Source organism: Taeniopygia guttata, chromosome Z (genome assembly GCF_048771995.1).
Source record: "Taeniopygia guttata chromosome Z, bTaeGut7.mat, whole genome shotgun sequence".
Lineage (NCBI taxonomy): Eukaryota > Metazoa > Chordata > Aves > Passeriformes > Estrildidae > Taeniopygia > Taeniopygia guttata.
The window spans coordinates 51,196,956-51,210,521 of record NC_133063.1 but is presented as its reverse complement, the minus strand read 5'-3'; the positions used below and the strand labels follow the sequence as shown (position 1 = coordinate 51,210,521).

Here is a 13,566-nt window from a genome sequence, read left to right as displayed (position 1 = left end):
TTTATATTTCTGGTTCTTTCTGTATCAGTGAATATATTCTAGACATATTATTGTAACTAGCTGAAAAGGTAAAATCCCTCAAGCACCAAACATTGAACAAAATCTTTCATCAAAGTCCATTAGTCTCCCTCTGAAACAAGTATCTTGAAATTAAAACCCTAAAAATGTTTTCCAATAAGCAGAACAAAGTCTCCTTTCCTATAAAGGAGAGTTGGGGAACAAAATGAAGGCAGGACTTCAAAGAAACACATCTTATTAGGATATCTTTTTGAACTACAGCATTTTTAGGACCATCTGAAATTCATTTTCATTTTCTCAGCTTACTTGAGAAGTCAGTAACTAACACTAACTACTACTGTGAAACTTCCTGGAATAAGCTTTTATGGATATCTTCCATCTGGAAAAAAAGTTCAACAGATAAAGTAAGGTTTTGCAAACTTTCATAGAGGCAACAGAGATGTAGTGCATTGTGTAGAAATAGAATTGACATAGCCTTGACTCTGGCTCACCCACATTCTGGATTGGCTATGCATACAACCACCATCAATTGAAAACACATACCAGTAATAAAAAAGGGATAATGCAGTTGCAGAGATTCACCCGAGACCAGAGAAGTTTAGATGTGCCCAACATTTTCTATTTTTTCGACAACAAGCTTATAAGTGTAGTGAGTTATTCTGATTTCTGTCTGTACTTGCAGTTCAGTTAAAAGGAGCAGGACTGAAGCACAGGGTCACTGTGACCATACTAAAGACATGCTTTTTTATTTCCAGATATAAAATTCTCAGAAAACCTCTTCCTATCCAGCCATCCAATTATTTTATGTAACAGTTTTGATTGGTTGGAGTTATATAAATAGGAAATGTTTTATCTGAGAGTGGAGACTATATCACTAAACACCTCTGAAAGAAACTTCATTTCTGGAGATTGGACTTGTCTCCACTTAGCCTGAGAAGACAACCCATTCTGTGCTTATTTGGTTGAAAGACCATCATGAAAGTAATCAAAAGTATGGTGTTTCTAATATAGGTGGAGGTTCTGTAGAACTTCTAAAACCTATAAAAAAGTATTCAGCAAACAGCAATCTCCAAACTTTTCAGAACTAGCAAATACCTTTGAGATTTTTATAAATTATATTTTTAAAAAATGAGATAAATACTGAAAATTCCAAAGAGAGAATGTAAAATATAAGGTTTGTGATAGCAACAGACAAGGAAGCCTCCTGATTCATCATTTGTAGGGCCTCATGGCAAGAGAGGTACACAATTCTGCCCATTTTTTGGTGAATACATATTTCGTCTTCTGAGACAGTAATGAAAGTGGGTGTGCTGTTTTTGCTGGGGTAGAGTTAATTTTTTTCACAGTGGCTAGTACAGGGCTGTTTTGGATTTGTGCTGGACAAAGGGTTGACAATACAGAGGTGTTTTTATTATTGCTGATCAGGATTGCATACAGTCAAGGCCTTTTCTACTTTTCCTACTGCCTTGCTGGTGAGGAAGCTGGGCCTTATGGTTAATTGGGAAGAAGCACAGCTGGGAGAGCCAACCCAAGGGATATTCCAGACCATATGACATCATGCTCAGTACATAAAGAGGGGAGAAGAAGGTGGTACTGGGGGACATTTGGAGTGATGATGTTTGTCTTCACAAGACATAGCCATTATGTGTGATGGGGCTCTGCTCTCCTGGAGATGGCTGAACATCTACCTGATCATGTGCAGCAGTGAAAGAATTCCTTATTTAGCTTTGCTTGTTTGCACAGCAATTCCCCTGTTAAACCCTCTTTATCTGATCCCATGACATCACAGACTTTCACCCTTCCAGTTCTCTCCTCAATCCCACTGCTGTGGTGTGAGCAAGCAGATGCATGGGGCTCAGTTGCTGAAAGCGGGCTTTAAGCTGGGACACCAGGACAGGGAAATACTTCCATGTAAAAGCATGTGTCATCCATGAGAAAGGGACCCTGAGAAAGGTTGGTGGTCAGTTTTGCACTGAGGTCAATTACAAACTTGTAAAATGGTCGAGACACAGAGCAGAAAAAGTAAATTACCGATATTGTTACTTGGAGGGCTACCATATTTATTCTGCTGTTAAAATAATATAAGTAGGCTTAGACTTGTCACAGTTTTGTGACCTTTACACAGTGCATCATTTTCTCAGACATTTTTCCCTTTTTGAGCAGGTACTTTTTTGGCTACATATCTTCCTAACATATATTCAAGCTCTGCTAAAAACTGCACAATTAGTTAACAAGGACTAACTAAAGGGATAAGCCAAATCTGTACATATTGGCATATTCTCCACCATCTGCCAGGGAAGTTGAGTTTGCCTTGCATCCTCTGAAAGGTGTCCATGCTAGGTGTGTTAGTCTATCTAGGTCCTGTGGCCACAGGATTGTAAGTTCCATTTTACCTTCAAAAAGCTCCATTTCTTTTCTGTGTCCTCTTTACACACACTAATAAGGTTAGCCACTATCTTGTCCTCTATTTTTGGTAATGCGAATTAGTGTAAGAGGGAAATTGTACATGGGTGTTAGGGGAATTCCCTGATGGAGCCAGTATGCCTCAGTTCCAGTAAATGCAAATCTGAAAATGCCTGGTACAGGGAAAACATTCCAGAATAAACAGAAGATAGCATTTGTAACTGCAAAGTTGAGCTGACCTTTGTTAGCAATTCATTTGTACTTAGGGAATGTTCTCAGCCAGTGAAAATAATAAAATGCAACAGTGATTTTGAAAAAGGAAAGTGAACTTAGGAATAAGCCTTTATCTTCAGTAAACATAAAACTTAAATGTATCTGTTCCACTGCAAAGCCTTTTTTTTTTTTTTACAGCTTGTGTTTCACATGCAAAAATTAAAAGCAACCCCCACAAATTCATACAAGGTAAAGAGTGTTAAGCTAGTGACAGTTTTTTATACTTTTATACTTTTGTTTTATACTTTATTTCTAGAGAAGGGACAGGATAACCAGGGAAAGCAATAATTTGTAGTAGTCCTAGAGCAAGAAAAATGTAAATTCTTTAGGATTCCTGAAGTGAGATATAAGATAAAGTAAATACATATACACACAACTAATATATTAGGCTAAATTTGCTGGTTTTCAGATCAAGTATGAGTGCCCCAATTTTCTTCAATGCCCTATCTTTGACTTTCCACTTAACTGTAGACACTTACCCTTCTTCCTGAGTATTAGATTGAAAGTAAAACTTGAAACTTATAAACAATAAATATCTGTGAGAAATGGATTTTTCCAAAAGAAAATCATATATCTTACAATTTGTGCACAACTTTGCATTTACTCACATAGGTTGATACTTCTAATTGTAATAAAATTTGAAAATTTACCATATGCTGTACCAGTTCTTTTAACACTAACAGGGAGCCAAACCTGGATGAATCCTGTAAAACTGAATTACCTGCTTACCCTGGGAGACAGAAAGCAGTTTAAAAAGGCATGTCTCTGTGTTTCTCCATGATTTCCAGGAAGAGAATATCAAGCCATGTTCTAAGGAATGGATGGTGAGAAGTAAAATCATTCACATTTAGTAAAATCAGATTATTATGAAAGATAGTCATTCATATATGCACTTATAACATAGCTGAGAAACACAAGGAGGAAATGTAATACGGGAGACATACCTAGCCCAGCATTTATGTAAGTACCCAAGCATTTAATTCCATTTAAAAAGTGAGAAAATTGAGAGGGTAAAATATTCAGACATTTACTCCCAACACTCTGCAGGAAAGAGATGCTTTTTTCCTAGCCAGTTGATACTGTATTTTTCCAAAGATTATGCCCATGTATCATTCATACAGAACATTTGGAAGTATAGAAGAACTGACATTGTAAGTAATGTTTAGACATTCCACTTCCAAGTTAGCAAATTTCAACCATAATGCCTGGTCTTAGGTATAGGCTGTGTCTAGCTATAAGTGAGACAAGTTTTGATATTTTTTTAGTACAAAAGAAAGGAAAGAAAACATTTTTAGAAGAGCTAAGTGTGTACCATCTGTGTATGTGTCTGCACAGAAAGATACACACAAGTATCACAGAATATTCTGAGTTAGAAAGGACCCACAAGGATGATCGAGCCCAGCTCTTATCCCATACAGGCCCATACAGGGAACAAAACCACAACCTTGGTATTATTAGCATCATGATCCGACCTACTGAGCTAATCTCAGGATCATGACTAGGTAACATTTGCTTTTCAAAAATAAATCTTTTTCAAGAATAAATCTTTTGGGTTAATGTGCTTCAGAATAACTCCAAAAATGCAAGTCAGAGACTTACATAAGATGGGAAAAGGATGGATGCTTAAAATGAAAGGCTGTCAGTGGGCATGTAAGAAAGGGGACAGAATACTTATTTGGCCAGCCACCACAAAAAAAGAGCCACCACTATGAGAAAAGTAGACAAAATTTGAAAGTAGAATTAATGAAGATCTGACCTTTTTTTTTCCAAGTATAAAATTGGTCTAATGCATTTTTCTGAGAAAATGACAGCCTTAGAGATTAGAGATACAGTTATGTCTCTACAGTTACAGGCCTTTTATGAAATCACAGCATGACAAAAGTACAGCTGGAAGAAACCTCAGAAGGTCATCCAACTTATTTGCCTTCCCACTACAAGATCCATCAAATCTATGCCATTTCAGAAAACCATTTGACCAGCCTTTTCTCAAAAATTCCAGAACCATCAGAAGGAAAATTAAGTCTAGTACTTTGCAGCCTGTACTGATAGAAACATTTTCCTCACAATTCACTAAAATATATTCTGCTGCAATGTAAGAGGCATGTGGTTAGAAGTAGGCATTTCCACCTGGAATGTGATTCATACTGCAATACCAGATGGTGGTAGCTCAAATGCTTTTTGTACCTCTCCAATGAAAATTTTGCCCCAGGCTTGTGTGTGCATACATTTGTGCATTAATAATGCAACAAAATTTTAAGACAACAGTGTCAAATAAGACAAGATCAAGAAAGGTTGTTTTTTATCAAAATAATGGTAACGAGAATATTTTGTTGTTATAGAACTGAGAAGTAAATAGTTGTTACCTTGTAAAGGAACTTGTAAAGGAACTTCTCTTATGCACCCTGTTTGGTGCTCAGCCTAAACTGCCATGCAAGCACCTCTGCAAACAGTGAAACCCCCTCTGAGAATTTGGTGCAACAAAGCCCTACAACTCTGTACTGTATCTAAGCATAAGCATTAAACAGAAAGAAAAAATAATCAAAACTAAACAAAATCAGAACTAAATTAAAAAAAAAACCAAACAAAACAAAAAGAAAATAGGGTCATTTAAAATTCTGAATCTTCTGAATTCTTTTGCACTGTGTAGCAGGTATGTCCCAGACTTGTCCCTACCGCTGCTGAGAAGAGGTATGCTCTCCCTGTTCCCTGGCAGATGGCACAGGAAAGTTTCTACTGTGGTTTCTAGTGGGGAAGAAACCAGGATCTCCCCTGCAACTACTCTAAGATAAAGGTTAAAGGCAGCTGAGGAAATGGGCGGGGAGCTCTTCCTGCTATGTTTGTGATGATAGTCATGCTTCTGCTATGCAGGAGTATGCACAAGTATTACTGCTATTCCCAAGGTGATCTGAAGGCTACTATCTAATCTCTCTCTCTGATGCTGAGGAGTGGCAATAGAATAACAGAATGATTTGCACTGGAAGGGACCTTAGAGATCATCTTGTTCCACCCACCCCTGCCACAGTCAGGGACACGTTCTACTAGATCGACTCCATCCAGCCTAGTATTGAACACTTACATGGATGGGACACACACAGCTTCTCTGGGCAACCTCTCCCAGTGCATCTCTGCCCTGATAGGAAATAATTTCTTACTAATACCTAAACCTAACCTGCCTTTCTTCAGCTTAAGGCCATCCCCCTGTGTCCTACCCCTGCATGCCCTTGTAAAATGTCTCCCTTGTAATCCTACTTGTAAGCATCCTTTAGGTACTGGAAGGCTGCCATAGAAATGTAATTTAAAAATATTGAGTCGTTAAAATCTTTTCATCCCTTCCGCTATATTTTAACAAGCAATTTCAGAAGTTAATGTCAGCTGTTTCATTTTCTTGTATTCATTTTCATCTTAAACAAATAGAAAGACTTTTCTATTATGTTTATTAGCTTCTTAGCAGGATACAACAGGCTGATTCATAAACACTGCTGTTTGCTAAAATTTTCTGTTATTGTCATAAAGATGTAAGAACTGTACAGATAGCATTCATTAATATTTCAATTTATTAACCTAACGTACTGTTACTGTTTGAGAGTTTTTACTGAGTTGTTTAGTAGAAAGGTTTCACTTGAACTCTACTGTCATCTTGTGGTGACCAATGCTTCTGGTTCAAACTCACATACAAAAGTTTTCAAACTGAAGAATCTGGATATTATACAGATGTAGCTATGCTGCTTCTGCTTGCTAGGTAACAAATAACCAGTGTCTCCCCCACTAATTCCAACTGAGATATTTACCTCTGCAAATCAGGATGATAACAAGACACAAAGGCAACAAAACCAACCCTTATGAAAATGTTGCCCTTGAATTCCTCAGTTTTCCTGTAGGATTCCTGAAATGCTGTTACCTTTGTTAAAGTGTTTGATATTCAGGAGGATACCGAAAGGCATGCCTTTGATCTATGAGAGCACACTAAGAAATAAAGACTTCAGTTTGTCTGCACCACTGAAGATAATTGAAGATAATATTTAGTGCTGACTAGTTTCAAACATCTATATATAAAGGTTGAATTTTCACTATTCTCATCCCTTTAACTCATCCCTGCTTGAGTAAAGGATGCTACAGAAGCACCCAAGGGTGCACAAACAAGCGATGCCATATGATGACATTAGACAGAATTTGCTTGGATATCAGTTGCTCATTTGTCATACACTAGTCCTTTCAGCAATTCAAGTTCAGTAAAACCAGTTCAACTTCTCTGTTTTTTGTCACACACAGGGTGTGTCTGGCTGTACTGCACCCCAGTGATGGTGTGATGTGGTAGCATGACATCAAACCCAAGAAAACAAATGCCACTGGGGTTATTTGCTGCTCACATACCCTTTCCTCTCTTTGCCTAGGTAGTTCTGGTTCTGGTCTTTGAACTAGACTTAACTCTAAGGCTTATTTCTAAAGGCATATCTATTTTTTTACTGCAGTGTTTTAACTCCAACCAGATCAGCCAGGCTGTGGAACATTGTGCAGAACATGGTACTCAATAAACCCTAACCTAGAAGATTAATAGGATCACTGTATTCAGGCACAACAAAGGATTTTTTCCATCAGCAAACTTGTCTGGACCAAAATTGTTGTATGGAAGCTGTGATGGGATAACAGCTGCAGTGACAGACTCCGGTTTCCTACATCAAAAAGACAGTTCTGAAATTCATACATGCCACCTTCTAAATTTTGGATTACTTTCTATGCAACAAAGAAGCAGTGTGAATTAGTGCTGAATTTAGACTGGTGCCATTCAGCAGCAGCCTGTGGGTTCTGAGCAATAGGCAATGAACTCTGTTCTCCTCTGTATGCTTCACACAGGCTAAGACCTTCTGGAACAGTACTGGGTCAGCCACAGCTCTGCCCATTCTCTACCCTAAAAATATTCCCGAATACTAAATACAAATGCATGATGATAGCAACAATCTTTCTTTCTGAACAAGTTTGAAGACATGTAAATGAAAAAGATTATTTTTATCCCACAAAGGACAGAAATAATTCCTGCATATTCTTGCAGGCAGCCAAAACAACAGAATTCCTTTGGAGGCTGTTGCCATGGCACCCGTCCAACGTCCATGCCATCTTCCAGATTTCTGAGATTTAGTGAGAAAGAAAGAGCAAAGGAGGCACTAGATAAAAGGCACATAGCAAGGTTGCTGGGAGAAATATGACTCCAGTTCAGCCTGTAGGATGTATTCATACCATGTAAGTGGTTTGTTTGGAGCATTTCATCCATAGAACACTGTGATTTCTCTTTTGATTTCTGTTAATGAAGACAGAATTGCTATAAAATTGACTCTTTGTTGAGTCAATTCAGGGTAAAATTAGTTTTACCTAAATTCAGCTACCTATGTGCCCAGCTTAAGGGGTCTTCCTAGTCTTCTCTAGGTAGAAGAAGGAATGAACCCTTCATGGAAGAAGGTTTCCTTCCAACGATCACCCTACTTCAGACACCTAATTTAAGATGGGATGATTTACCATTTGGAACAAATATCTCCTTTTTAACTACTGCAGGACCATGGATGGAGTAAATGTCTAGATTTCATGTGAGGTAAAATGAATACAGGAAAAGATTTCTGGTATTTCAGAAAGAGAAATTGCCACCCCAAAATGAGAGAACTGAGTGAATAGCCTAAGCCACACCTTTTTGGGTCAAGATGGCTTTTTCCCCCATTCCTCAACATTACCAGAGGTCAAAGGCCTCTGATTATATAAATTAGCGCCAAAAGAATTCAACAAGACGCTACACTCCAAAACAAGTGAGGATAAATTAATATTTAGACAATCATAAGAACATGATTTGTCCAGGAGTGAAAATGCAGCAGGTCAGACACAGCTTCACTAATTTGGAGACTGTGCCATGGGACTACCCCTTTTTCTGATCAATGAGCTCCATGTCACAGGGGTTCAACTCATTCATAGTGGGAGGGTTGCTCACAGTTTGTTGGCTTCTGGTGGGCCCAGACAGCTGTACTTGGGAAAAGCTGCATTTTTAACCAGTAAACAAGGATTAAGATCAAGCTTACCAGAAAAAGACATGTTTTTTTCAAGTTACCCAATTCTACAATCAAAGATAAATAAACTGGCTATAGCATCAATTTCTGCCTCTGTTTGATAAGATAATGGTCTGGTAATAAGATATACATAAATTACTCCAATTTCCCCTGAAATTAACTCTCTCAAGATAAAATTGTGTAGAGATTGTAAGTCTACTGAAGATGCATAGTAGGCAGGGACGTGAGAACTTAAATAGCAGATTTTCAGAGAATCACAGAATATGCTGAGTTGGAAGGGACCCCAGGGATCACCAACCAAATCTTGGCCCTGCACAAGACAGCCTCAGGAAACACATGATGTGTCTAGAGCATTGTCCTGATGCCATATGTCTAAATGTTTCTTGTACTCAGGCTCGGTGCTGTGACCACTTTTCTTTTTTGTGCCCATGATGTCGATTGCAATGCTTTTCCTCTCAGGCAGACTCGTGGAGATGCCAGGCAGACTCCACTTTTGATCTCCTGGAGGGATCTGGGGGAGGACATGGATAAAGTACAGGAGGGCCCACTGTTCAAGGCAGCTTACTTTGAAAGTTGTGTATTACAGGCAGGAGTTAAACCCTGTGCCTGAATTTCACTCATTAAAACTCACACATTAGACCTTATTGCTGTTTACAACCACCTCAAAGTGGGGTGGGGGCCGGTCTCTTCTACTGTGCTTACAGAGAGGACAACAAAAAAAATGATGTGCAACTAAGAGAGGGGAGATTCACGTTAAAAATTTTGTTGCTGCTCGGGTGGCCAAGGATTGGTTACCCGACAGGTGGTGGAATTGCTCTCCTTGGAAGCGTTCAAAGGGCGTCTGGGCCTGGCTTTGAGTGATGTGATTTAGGGGCTTAGAGGGGTAGCGCTGGGCGGACCGGTGCATTGTATGGTCTTGTAGATCTCTTCAAGAATTGGTGATTCTGTGGTTCTGTAAAAGGAATTTCGACTGTCGGTGTGCGCAGGGTCACGACTTGGCGCTGAGGCACTCGCCTGTCACCGAGCGCGCTGCCGCAGAGCTGCACCACCTACGCCGCGCTGTGCCCGCGGCGCTGCTGCCGCCCACCGGGCTCCGCGCCCGCCCCGTGACGCTGAGCCCGGCCCGGGCCCGCCCAAGCGGCCGCGCCGGAAGCGCTCGTGGGGCCGTGGCGGAAGCGGGGCGGAGCGCGGCCTCTTTGGTGCTGGCGGCCAGCGAAGATGGTGAGTGCTGGGCTCGCTCGCGGGCCATCCGCCGCCATCCGCCGCCATCCGCCGCCGCGCCAGGCCGGGGAGCCGCGGGGGCAGGCCGGGCCGCGGGGGGAGGCCCCGCGCCGTGCCGCGGCCGGGCTAGGCGGCGGGGCTTTGGCCGGGGGCTGGCGGCGGGCGCGGCTGCCGCGCCGGGCCGGGCAGGGCGGCCGTGGTGCGGCGTGGAGCCGCGGGCGCTCCGTGGTCTCCTGCTCCGTACCTGCTGCCGCTGTGGCCGAGCAGCCGGGCGGTAACGTATCAGGAGGGATTTCGGTCACTAGCGGTGAGTGTACGGCTGCTGCGTGTGAAGCGAGTCACTTTCCGTCGGGAGAGAGTGGTTTGCTGCTTTAGGGTAATGCGTGTGGGGAGAGGAGGGCCGGTGTAAACGTGCCGTGGCTCCGTGGTTTCTTCAGCACAGGGGCGGGGACACGTAACGAATGGCGGCAACGGGTCCTGAAAATGGAGGGTGCTCATAGTTAAAACTGAGTTGTGGTTCAGAGTTGAATGTGCCTCTGACGTGTTTACTCGGCTCGGTTTGTGCTCGGTTTTTTGAGGCTTGTTCTTTTGATTTTGTGACTTGGACGTGTTATTTCTATGTCTTGAAATGTTTTTCAGACGAAGGGTACGTCGTCATTTGGTAAGCGACGAAATAAGACACACACCCTGTGTCGTCGATGTGGGTCCAAGGCATACCATCTGCAAAAGTCGACTTGTGGGAAATGTGGTTACCCTGCTAAGCGTAAGAGAAAGTGTAAGTAAAAAACTTTTAACTGGCTCTAGTTCATAAAAACGTGTTTCTTCAGTACGTTGATTTGTTTTTCAGTCAAGGAGGAAAACTGTCATTTTGCAGTTTTATCATTTTTCATTTTGGAGCTTTGTTCAAATTAATGATAGTTTAACTATATGCTGGGTGATATGCACTATTAGTGCGTAAAAACTGATTTCAATTATAGTCAGGTTTTTTTTCCTTTGTCATCTTGAATAATAGTACCATACAAATGTAACATGGAACCAAAATTACTTGGTGCAAGTAAATAACAGTAACCTACATATTTTAGATAACTGGAGTGCAAAGGCTAAAAGACGCAACACCACTGGTACTGGTCGCATGAGGCACCTGAAAAAGGTCTACCGTCGATTCAGGTATAACATTTTATTGCAGACTAGCATGCTTGAAATCCTGCATAGACACCACTTAAAGATAAAATTCACCATTCAAAGTTAACATTTTTATTTTGTTTTAATACCACTTAACAGAGTACAGTCTTCATAAATATGTAATGAAATAATGTGCTTTATATGGTTGTATGCATTTTATCCTTCGATAATAAAAACACCTTACTGGTAAGACAAAGGGTGTTTAAAGTTGCAATGTTTATACTAAATGAAGATAGTACAGAACGTAAATGTTACTGTAGTAAGAAGCTCACATCTGAAAATTATTAGTGTGGTATTTTGTCTATTTGTGATTCAATTAAATAGATGATTACACTAAAGGTTCTAGAGATAAGTCTCAGACTGCACTCCAGCCCCCATTTGCTCCCTCAGAAAAAGTTCAGGACAGGGATAACTTATGGTCCCTCTCTTCATTTGGAGTTCAGTCAGCACTGATTAGATATTTCATCAGATCCTGAGTTACAAGTTTCTAAGACTTGCTATAAAGCCTTTGAGTTGTACTTGGGAGGTAGTAGGCGTGTTGTATGATTCCCATTTTGTATGAGTCCCATGGAATTCTGTAACTTCTGGTCTCACAAGAAGGCAATATGAAAAATATCATGTAATTCAGGAGTATTGTCATAAAAATGTAGCTTGGCTACATTAGCAAAAGGTAAGAGACTAAGTCTCAGTCGTGGGTTGAGGGATCTCAGTCCCTCAGTGGTTGAGGGTCAGTTAATTTGTTTTGGTTAGCTCGTTTTTTTTCCAAATGGCAGCCATAAAACACCATCCAGTCCAGTGTACAGTTGTAGCTTGCTTTCCACTGAGTGTTGCTCAAGTAGAAATGTCATCCAAAATCAAGTTCAGGGCTGAAAGTGTGGTTGGAGGCACAGAGGATTTTTGTAAGAAATAGTCTTCAGAAACAGGACCTCTTTAATCAAAAGGAGTGTGAACTAAGATATGCTTTCAGCAGGTGAGCTATATTTGCAGTGTTTGCTCAGATAATGAAATCTTCCTGTTTCAAGAACTCAAATTTACTTCAGCAGAAGAGAATAAAAACCATACTACTTATTCAAGACAATTATTAACAATGTGTTTCTTTTTAAAAAGGTCTGAACGGGTGAGCTCTAGTGTTTTCAGTGCATTACTGAGATAAATTGAAAAAAGCTAGTGAGCTTCATCTAAAACATGAGTGACAGAAAATAACCTGGAGCAGGAATCAACTTCTCAAAAAGTGGTAATGATATTTCTACTTGCAGGAACGGATTCCGTGAGGGAACGACACCGAAGCCCAAGAGAGCAGCTGTTGCAGCCTCCAGTTCATCTTAAAGACTCATCTATTTGTTAAAATAAATGGTCTTAACCAGAAAATCTGTCACCTTTTTTTACTTACTTCACTGAAATGCAGTATTCATGAAAATACATAAATACTTAAAAATACAAATTCCGAACTGATTAATTTAAAACATTTTACTCTTCATTTAGTAGGACCATAATCTTTGCACTGAACTGAAAAAGAGGCTTGTCTATATTACTCAAAGGATGTCTCCTGTTAGAGAAGTGGAATATTGGTACTGTGGATTTGCCCTGTGTGCCTTTGATCTCAGTATGCTGTAGCATGGAGAGCCAGAATTGTGTTTTGAAGATAGTAGCTATTAAAATGGCTCTATGTGCTGTTTTGGGAGGTGTTAGTGAAAGAGGGATTTCCACTTCTGTTCTTTATTTACTGCTGTGTGGTACTGGAAAGCCTGCAGAGGTGCTGCTTAGTGTGTGGATCATTGCTTCTTGGGCAAAAAGAAGCTCCCAAGCCTGGAGCATGTGTACTGCAGATACAGGGGGTTGGAGATCTGCTGTGGGTGGGACAAAATTGCCTGAATGGCCTGATGGGGTTGGTGTGGAAAGCTGCACACAGATCTGAGTTAACTCTGATATGTTTAGATAATAAATTAATATCTGACAGTAGTCGGTTGAAGTTACATAAAAATTACAGATAAATGTATTTTTACCCTACATTGTGTGTTACTGGCATTCAAGCTCACACTAAGAAAGTGATTATAAGGTGCTACTATGAAAGTTTGGGGAATTGCAGTAGTTACTGCAAGGTTTTACAGGACTTTCATACTGCCTTTCAGAGACAATAATAGAAACTGAAAAACATGTGATGCTTCAAGCTTCTGAGGCTGTTCTCATTGCAGTTGATTTTGTGATAAAAGCAGAATATTGCTTTGTCACTACTGTATGATCAGCAGTTAATGTATCAACTGTAAAATCACAGACATTTTCAGCCAGGTGTGAAATTAGAATGCTTGACTGCACTTTCTCAGGTGTTCAAATGGAGTTAGAACTTTTGGATAATCCAGTTTATCAACTTGGGCTGTTTCTAAACTGAAAAATCATTTGCTTGCAAATAGACTGCTTGCTCCAGGTT

The 13,566-nt window shown here is 40.3% G+C and overlaps 1 protein-coding gene across 1 annotated transcript; it reads left to right on the top strand.

Annotated features, from left to right (window-relative positions):
- Positions 1–9,930: 9,930 nt before the first annotated feature.
- RPL37 (ribosomal protein L37) lies at positions 9,931–12,509 on the top strand. The gene is made up of 4 exons (NM_001076699.1): positions 9,931–9,959; positions 10,599–10,734; positions 11,042–11,126; positions 12,398–12,509. The coding sequence occupies exons 1-4, from the start codon at positions 9,957–9,959 to the stop codon at positions 12,465–12,467; spliced, it is 294 nt and encodes a 97-aa protein (NP_001070167.1). The 5' UTR covers positions 9,931–9,956; the 3' UTR covers positions 12,468–12,509.
- Positions 12,510–13,566: the final 1,057 nt, after the last annotated feature.

Bases quoted from the DNA above. Each gene is read 5' to 3' on its own strand.
- RPL37 (NM_001076699.1), top strand. The intron at 10,735-11,041 runs GTAAGTAAAAAA...TACATATTTTAG, and splicing joins TGCTAAGCGTAAGAGAAAGT to ATAACTGGAGTGCAAAGGCT. The intron at 11,127-12,397 runs GTATAACATTTT...TTCTACTTGCAG, and splicing joins AAGGTCTACCGTCGATTCAG to GAACGGATTCCGTGAGGGAA.